General features: G+C 49.5%; 2 protein-coding genes across 2 annotated transcripts in view; both read left to right on the top strand.

Annotated features, from left to right (window-relative positions):
* RETREG3 (reticulophagy regulator family member 3) overlaps positions 1 to 7,266 on the top strand; it is a gene marked incomplete at its 5' end in the record, with an annotated part of 30,667 nt that extends 23,401 nt beyond the window's left edge. Inside the window, 3 exon segments of the mRNA XM_014590695.2 lie at positions 2,902 to 2,984; positions 4,006 to 4,138; positions 5,411 to 7,266. Of these exon segments, the coding sequence (XP_014446181.1) occupies positions 2,902 to 2,984; positions 4,006 to 4,138; positions 5,411 to 5,877 (683 nt within the window).
* An 806-nt stretch (positions 7,267 to 8,072) lies between these two features.
* Positions 8,073 to 9,162, top strand: part of PSMC3IP (PSMC3 interacting protein) — a 5,426-nt gene continuing 4,336 nt past the window's right edge. Inside the window, 1 exon segment of the mRNA XM_006156016.3 lies at positions 8,073 to 9,023. Coding sequence (XP_006156078.1) covers positions 8,990 to 9,023 — 34 coding nt within the window. The 5' untranslated portion in view covers positions 8,073 to 8,989.

The following is a 9,162-nucleotide window of genomic DNA, read 5'->3' as shown; positions in this document are numbered from 1 at the left end:
GAGAAGGGGAAAAACCAAGCCACCAGGCCCGAGACTTGAACCGTGGTCGGCCATGTGGAAGTCCAGCGCCTTTATCCATCATTGCCACTTGCCGGCCCCGATAAATAAATCTTGTGCCTTAATGACCACGCCACCTGCTGGCCCCGTAGATAAATAAATCTTTTTTTTTTAAGAATTATTTTATTTTAACTTTATTATTATGATCATTATTATTTTCCAGTTTGATCAGAGAGAGACAGAGAGAGAGAGAGGAAGTGAGAAAGCAAGCCACCAGGCCCGAGACTTGAACCGTGGTCGGCCATGTGGAAGTCCAGCGCCTTTATCCATCATTGCCACTTGCCGGCCCCGATAAATAAATCTTTTTTTTTTTCTTTTTTTTCTTTTTGAGAGGTTTTTGCAATAGGGAGCCTGCGCTCGCCAGACAGAGACATAGAGACAGAAAGCAAGAAATCACCCCCCAGAGGGGATGGTCACGCCACAATCTCTTCTCCTCCATTCTCCTCTCGGGATCTTGGGCACGCACGCACACGCGCCTGGCGTGAGTTTTAAGCCACTGGTTCCCCCGATAAATAAATCTTAAAAAAGAAAATTCTTGGGAACCAGCAGTTAGCGTAATGGCTATGTCGCTGGACTCCCACGTAGTCGACCACAGTTCGTGTCCTGGACCCGGTGGCTTAAAACTCATGCCGGGCGCGTGTGCTTGCGTGTCCAAGATCCCGAGAGGAGAATGGAGGAGAGGGGATTGCGGTGTGACCATCCCCCCTGGGGGGTGATTTCTCGCTGTCTCTATGTCTCTCTCTGCCTGGCGAGCACACGCGCCCTATAGTGAAAACCTCCAAAAAAAAAAAGTATAAAATAGAAAATTCTTGCTAGAGAAAGATAAACGGAGAGGGAGAGGGCAGAAGCACCACTGTGGGATGTGGTCATGCCGCAGTCCTGATCCATTTCTCTATCCTCTCAGGACCGGGGGCACACACATATGTATCCAGTGTGTTTCTCAAGTCCCTAGGGTCGGGACTCAAACCTGGTTGGCCACATGAGATCTGACTCCCTTAACCTAGGCTGAGGGCCCAACCCAGCAACTTTTTTTTTTTTTAAGAATTATTTATTATTATTTATTTCTTATAGGTCCTGTGTGCTCACCAGAGAGAGAAGGAAAGTGAGAAAGCAACCACCAGGTCCTGGACTTGAACCATGGTCAGCCATTTGGAAATCTAGTGCTTTAACCACCATGCCGCCTGCTAGCCCCCAGCAGCATTTTTGTCTTTTTAAAGAATTATTTTATTTAACTTTATTTATTTAAATTTGACCAGAGAGGGGCAGAGTGAGTGAAAGAGAAAGAGAGAGAGATGGAAAATGAGAAAGCAAGCCACCAGGTCTGGGACTCGAACTGTGGTCAGCCATGTGGGAGTCCAGTACCCTTAACCTCCACACCACCTACCAGCCCCTAGCAGCTTTTTAAATTTTTTAAATTTATTTTTATTTTTATGTAGCACTTCCCATATGCTGGAGAACTATGCTGGCTGCTCTCCATACCTCTTGTTATTTACCCTTTATGACAACCTTGAGAAGAAGTAGGTGGTATTATCCTCCTTTTCTAGTTGAAGAAATTAAAGCTTACAGTTAGTAAATGTCTGAGCAAGTCTTTTTGTTTTGTTTTGTTTTTTTGAGAAGTTTTTGCTATAGGGTGCGTGCGCTTGCCAGAAAGACACAGAGAGACAGAAGGCGAGGAAGAAATCACCCCCCAGGGGGATGGCCACGCCACAATCCCTTCTCCTCCATTTTCCTCTTAGGATCCTGGGCATGCACGTACACACCCCTGGTGTGAGTTTAAGCCACCAGGTCTGGGACTCAAACCACGGTCGATACATGGGAGTTCAGCAACATAGCCATTACACTAACTGCTAGTCCCAGCAAGTCTTTTTAACTACTTTTTTCTTTTTAAGAATTACTTATTTAACTTTATTTACTTATTTTTAATTTGACCAGAGAGTGACAGAGAGTGAGAGTGAGAGAGGGAGGAAAGTGAGAAAGCAAGCCACCAGGTCCGGGACTCAAACTGCAGTTGACCCTGTGGGAGTCCAGCGCTCTTAACCACCACACTACTGCTGACCCCTCAACTCCTAAGCCTTGCCTGTCTTCACAACTAAAAACTGCCTTCCAAAGGTGATTAAAAAACTGCTACCACAGAGGTCAGATGTGTTCTAGCCTGAGATCCACGCAAAAAATTAATGATGGTAGTGTGAACTTTTCCCTCTTCGGTGGTCTTGTCAGGCTGGGTGTCTCTGAGCATTGGCCTTCAATGGTCACCCAGGCTTGGGCCCCATGGGGCAGCCAGCTGAATGTTTTCAATCTTCAAAAGCCTGATTTAACTAAAGTGGGCCTCTCTTTGCCCTCTCTATCATGGTGTCCACTGATCACCGTGATAGCAGGTCTGCCTGTCCCTAGCTAATTCTGAGAATCATTGACAAGCCGGGTAGTAGGTCTTCTGACCAGAACAGAACTGTGTGGGCTGGTGGGGGAGGGACGTTGGATGAGATTGTTCTTTCCCATGTTCTCAGACTCAGGTATTATGTAGGCTCAGGGCCCTGCTCAGAAGGTCTTTTATTTCTTGTGCTTTTTTTTTTTTTAAGGATTATTTTATTTAACTTTTTCTTTCTTTTTTTTCTCTCTCTTTCTTTTTTATTATTTATTTAAATTTGACCAGAGAGGGACAGAATGAGAAAGTGAGAAAGCAAGCCCCCAGGTCTGGGTCTCGAACCGTGGTTGGCCATGTGGGAGTCCAGTGCCCTTAACCACCACACCACCTACCGGCCCCATCCTGTGTTCTGGTTTTAGCCCTGTGAAATCAAAAGAGGTTTTCCCCTCCAAAGTATCAAGGCCATTGCTCTTTCTGTCTAGTGCGCCGCAGAGCTCTACATCCAGAACGTGCCCTGGACAACCACAGTGACAGCGAAGAGGAGCTTGCTGCCTTCTGTCCTCAGGTATCTTGAGTATGGGAGCTGCTTCACTACCAGTTTTCTTGTCTGGCATTTCACATTTAGGCAGTACCAGGTTTCAAACTCATCATGGGCTCTCCGAGATGTCCCTTGCTTCCAAAGGCAGTGAGGAGGAGAGAAACTAGTGTTATATTGGGATTTTGCGCCTAGATCTGTTTGAACTTGGGATCAGCAATCTCTTGTGTCTGTTTATTTAGTTTTTAGTGTTTACTATAAGGGAGCATGTGCTCCCAGAGAGAGAGAGAAAGTGAGAAATCACCCTCTGGGTTGGCAGGTGTGGGGGATGGCCATGCTGCAGTACCTTCTCCTCTATTCTCCTCTTGGGATTTTGGGCATGTCTGTACATGTACCCGGTGTGTTTTTCAAGCTGCTGGGTCTGGGATTCAACTGCACAGTCGGCTATGTGGGAATCCAGCTATCTTAACCTCCATGGCTCCCAAATGATCTTTTTTTTGAGAGATTTTTGCTATAGGGCCTGTGCGCTCACCAGAGAGACAGACAGCAAGTGAGAAATCACCCCCCAGGGGGGATGGCCATGCCACAATCCCCTTTCCTCCATTCTTCTCTCGGGATCTTGGGCATGCATGCCTGGCATAAGTTTTAAGCCACCGGGTCCGGGACTCAAACTGTAGTCAACTACATAGGAGTCCAGCGACATAACCATTATGCCATCTGCTGGTTCCCGAAGTGATCGTCTTTTAAACAGACCAGTCCACCCCAGTCTGGCAGTATACAGTGTCTTGGCTACCTGGGAAAAGTAATCTCTGTATCATTTATTTGCTTAAGAATGAATGGCTAATTAACACCTAAGATTGCTTTTCTTTCTATGCTCAAGAGAGACTAAAAGGAGTCGAGATTTTTAACTGAAGTCCCTTTCTGTCCCTGTTTACACTGATGGCTGTAGGGTAACCTTCAGGGCTGGATAATTTGTAAAGCTATGTGGGGATTGCACTCAGTTTCTAATAACTTCATCTCCTCAGGCTTATCATTTTTTTCTTCTCCTAAGCTGGATGATTCTACTGCTGCCAGGGAGTTGGCCATCACAGACTCTGAGCACTCAGATGCTGAGGTCTCCTGTACAGACAACGGCACATTCAATCTTTCAAGAGGCCAAACACCTCTAACAGAAGGCTCTGAAGGTGAGGGGAACCTTGACCTGAGTCGATAATGAGTTGCCTCTCAATCAGCTTCTCTGGACAGAGGAGCTACTAGTACTCCCTTCTCTTGTTTTCTGAGCTGTGGATTAGGTGGCAGAGTGCCCAAGGGGTGTCAGTACAGAGGAATGGCACTGACACTACTGTTCTTTAAGTTTTCTATAGCGCACGTGCACTTACTAGAGAGAGGCAGAGAGACAGGAAAAGTGAGAAATCACCTCCCAAGGATAACCACACCACAATCACTTTTCCTCTGTTCTTATCTCGGGATTCTGGGCATGCATGCACATGTGCCTGGCGTATCTTTCAAGCTGCCAGTGTACTGTCCAGTAAGCCATGTGGGGTCTAGACACCATAATCACTGTCATCAAGCTGGCCCCTTGATGACATATATGATATATATATATGTGTGTGTGTGTGTGTATGTTGTATGTGTGTGTGTGTGTGTATATATATATATATATATATATGTGTATATACCTTTTTTTTTTTTTTGAGAGGTTTTTGCTATAGGGTGTGTGCACTCGCCAGAAAGACAGAGAGAGACAGAGAGATAGAAAGCGAGAAATCACCCCCCAGCGGGGATGGCCACACCGTGGTCCCTTCTCCTCCATTCTCCTCTTCGGATCTTGGGCATGCATGACACACGCCCGGTATGAGTTTAAGCCACCAGGTCCGGGACTTGAACTGTGGTCGACTACATGGGAGTTCAGCAACATAGCCATTACACTAACCGCTGGTCCCATATATGTATATATTTTTAATTGCCAGAGGACGTGTGTACTCGACAGGGTTGGGTGGGGAGGGTGGAGAAATCACCCTCCACTGGGGCATGGTCATGTCACAGTCCCTTCTCCATCTCTCCATCCTGTAGAAATCTGGGACATGCACATGGACACACCTAGCAATGTTTTTCAAGCTGCCAGGGCCAGGATCTAGACCCTGGTTGACCATCTGGAATTGGGCTCCCTTAACCACTAAGCTGTAGTGCTGGCCCTGCCGCTCTTCTTAAAGCCTGCTTAGAGCCTCAGGCTCTCACCTCATCAGGACAGGGTAGAGGAAGAGAGAGGGAGTTCTTTGGAGAGTGGAGATCACAGCCGCCTGTAGATGAAGGGGAAAAGCTAACCAGAACCATGGGTTTTGCTTCACCCTGAGAAATCCATGGTGAAAAAAGTATGGTTATATGGGTTTTTTTGTGGAGCTGGAGCTCAGGAGGTCCAAGAAACTGCCATGTCTGACACCCCTGTATTCTCCCAGACCTAGATGGTCACAGTGATCCAGAGGAATCCTTTGCCAGAGACCTTCCAGACTTCCCTTCCATTAATGTGGATCCTGCTTGCCTGGATGATGAGGACGACACCAGCATTGGGATGCCCAGCTTGGTGTACCGTTCCACACCTGCAGCTGAAGTGCCCCGGGCCTCGGCCCCAGCCTCTGGCAGCCGGGATGAGGCTGCACTGCCAGAGCTCCTGCTTGGTGCCCTGCCTGTAGGATCCAACCTTACCAGCAACCTTGCCAGCCTGGTCTCCCAGGGTATGATCCAGCTGGCCTTGTCAGGGGCCTCCCAGCCAGACCCTTCTGGCCCACCTCCCCGGAGGGCAGCCAGAGGCTTTCTCCGTGCCCCCAGTTCAGACCTGGACACTGACGCTGAGGGGGATGACTTTGAACTTCTGGACCAGTCGGAGCTGAATCAGCTGGACCCTGCCAGTTCCAGGAGCCACTGAGGCAGAGATTGCTTTTGAGGGTCACTGTGGTTTAGGGTTTTTTTCTCCCCTTCCCACTTAGGGTGACAGGGCAGAGAAGAACCCAGGTCCCATCCCCTGAATTACATTTTTATGCTGGGTGGCCTAGCTGATGCTCACAGGGCTGCTAAGAGAGGATCCTCACTCCCCACTACCAGCTGGACACCCATTTCTGAGCTCAGTCACAGAAGTGAGCGTGCTCCCCCAAGGGAGGCTTCTCTTCCATCAGGATGGTACTTTGGGGAACGAAGTAGTCAGGGATATTGGTTCCCCTTCAAGAAGTGCTGCTGTTTGCTTTTAGGTGTGGGTGTTTAGGGGCCCTCACTGATAGAACTCATCCCTTCCTCCCTCCCTCCCTTCCTCCCTTCATCACCTCCCTAGAGCCCCAAAAGTCAGGCAGCAGCTTGAAGAGTTACATTGTCATCTTCTGTCCAACCAGGATTTGACCTTTTTTTTTTTCTTCAAGAGCAGGTTTGCCCTTTGGCTTGGCAGGCCACCTCCCTCTCCTCTAGCCTATCCCCATTTCTTGAGGCCTGACCTCCAGTGCTCCATTATATTGCTTGTGAAATTTAAGAAATGTGAATATGATGTGGGGATAGGCCTATTCCACATCACCTTGGACCATGGGGGTCAGCTGGCTGGGAGGGTAGTGAGTGCCTGTGTCTCAAGGTCTCACCAAATCTTCGAGAGCTGTGTGGTTGTCTTTGGTGCTGTTAACCCCTGGCTCCATCTGACCATCAGCCTGAGCAGTGAGCAAAGCAATACCATACCCATTTCTATGTTCCTGTTCCTTCCCCTGCTTCTCCTTTGGAGAAGCAATAATTCCATGGGGATGGCCAAGTAGCACTTTACAGATGGCTCCATGGCATTCATCCTAGGAGCCATCAGTTCTTGCACCAGCTTTTCTAACACCCCGTTCAGCTCTTTTACAACATTTATTTTTTATTGCTTCCCAACTTGGCAGGGCCTCATTTAAAGAGGGCCCAGTTAGCAAGGATTTGTCCATTATTAGCAGAGACCCTTCCCTATGGGGTTTGTGGCCCTAGTAAAAATCATGTACACCGAATCCCCCATGTGGTAATTCTAACCCTGTGCCAGTTTATAGCCTCTCTCTGCCTCTCCAATCAGAGCTCAAGCCAAACTCTTGTATCCTCTTCCCCTTTGCATCAACCCTTTCCTGATCCTCAGGGACCACTCTCCCAACACCCCCATACTTGGGTGAGGGATATTGGACAGAGCCCATTTTCCTGTGCTGCAGGTGGGGGTGTGCTAATGTTTGCTCTTGGATGATGGACAAGGCACAGAGGCCAGGGAGTGGAAAGTTAACACTGAGAAGGGAGACGAGCTGTCTCATAGTCAACTTACCTCTGTGTGAAGGTCAGGGGTAATGGCGTCCTCCACTTTAGGGTTCTCAAACAGACTTTAGACACCGGCTCTCTTCTCAGAGCCCAGCTGTCTTACAGGTGAGCTCTGATGTGGAAAATATGGGAGATGTGGGAAATGAGTGGGGTTTTGTGTGTTGCATGAGTGTGTGTAGCTTCAGACCTTGGGAATTGCCAAGAGGGAGGGAAGGAAAGAGCAAAATCTTTGAAAGGTGTTTCTTATACCTGGGGGATCCTGCTCTGAATCTCCTTAGTCCTCCACTGTGAATTGGGGGTGGGTGGGTGCTGGGGAATAAATCTTGTATGAGAACGATCTTGTAAGAGACTGATGTTGATTGGTATCCTACCCTTGCTAAGTCTTTTGTTAATCAGAATTCTAATTCATTTGAGCTGACAGCCTCAGAATGATGACTCACCTGCCCACTTTTTTCCTCTGATGACCAGAATAATCACCTTAACATGAGCCCAGGAGTGAAGATAGCTGACACTTTTTTTTTTTTTTGCTATAGGGCGTGTGCGCTCGCAGAAAGACAGAAATCAAGAAATCACCCCCCTCCCCCAAACTCCCCCTCTTCCCTCCTCCCCACCCCACCCCCGGGTGGTGGTGGCGGGGGCGGAGATGGCCACACCGCAATCCCTTTTCTTTCATTCTCCTCTCGGGATCTTGAGCACATATGCACACACGCCTGGTGTGAGTTTAAACCACCGAGTCCGAGACTCGAACCGCGGTGGACTATATGGGAGTCTAGTGACATAGCCATTGCGCTAGCTGCTAGCCCCCTAGATAACTGGCACTCTTGTGGCTGTCAGTTAGCTTGCAGTTCCATCATTTTAAAGTTTTAGTGTTATCCCCTAAACATTCAGAGACAAGCACCCCTCAAAGGTTGAGGTTTTAGGTAGCAGAAGGCTTTAAAAAGCACCACGCACCTCCACTGGGTGGTCTCAGCTTCAGGGACAGCTGCTCTTTGGTCTTCAAATGACCTCAGAAACTAGAAATAACTTATTTCAGGCTCTGTTCCGTTGGCCACTGTGGTCAGGAGTGGAAAGCACCTGCCAGCTGTTGCCTTGAGGGCTAACAAGAAACAAGTTCTGTGGCTTAAGAGTAGCCACCTCCCCAGCCTTTCCTTTTCGATGCACAGCAGGTACTGGGCGCCCCCTTGTGTGCGAAGCTTGGTAACAAGAGCAGTGTTGGGCTCTACGACGCTCACGTTTTCCGTTCAGCTTTTACGACCACCCTCCTCTAAGAATCTATTCCTATACTACAAGTGATAGAACTAGCCGACGAAAGAGCGCGTACGATCACGACACGTCCCTGTGGGTAACTAGCCCTGCGACCTTGAGCTAGGCGCTGGCCCCGTGTGACTGACCCCTGAAGCCTCTTTCCGTCCCAACGCTCCCTAGCGCAAGATCACTGGTGCTCAGCCGCGGCTGAACCTGGGCCTTGAAACTTGAAGGTGCGTTTTCATTACAGCCTTCGTTTGGAGTAAGACGGAAGGCGAGCTTCAAAACCCTGCGCCAGCCGCCGCTTGCGCTCAGCCCCCGGCTCCGGGCGGACGCGAACTACGGCATCCGAGAAGGATGGCGCCATTGTTCCCCTATGAGCCAATCACAGCTTGAGGCCCCTCCCCGCTGCCGGAAGGAGCCGTTGTCCGGAGCAACTGCGACGTCCGGCTTTCCGAGTTTGCGGGCGGGAAGGTGTGCGAAAGAAGGCCATGAGTAAAGGGCGGGCGGAAGCCGCGGCGGGAGGTAACGGCGGCTTGGGCGCGGGGCAGGCCCGGGAGGTGAGGGAGTGGGCGAGGAGGGCGGCCGAGTGACCCTCCCCTGCGCCCCTCCTCACAGCCGCCGGCATCCTCCTGAAGTACCTGCGGGAGGCGAACCGGGCCTA

The sequence above is a fragment of the Tupaia chinensis genome, unplaced genomic scaffold (genome assembly GCF_000334495.1).
Source record: "Tupaia chinensis unplaced genomic scaffold, TupChi_1.0 Scaffold000477_1, whole genome shotgun sequence".
Lineage (NCBI taxonomy): Eukaryota > Metazoa > Chordata > Mammalia > Scandentia > Tupaiidae > Tupaia > Tupaia belangeri.
Note: the sequence above shows the minus strand (reverse complement) of the source record. Positions and strands in the feature narration are given on the sequence as shown.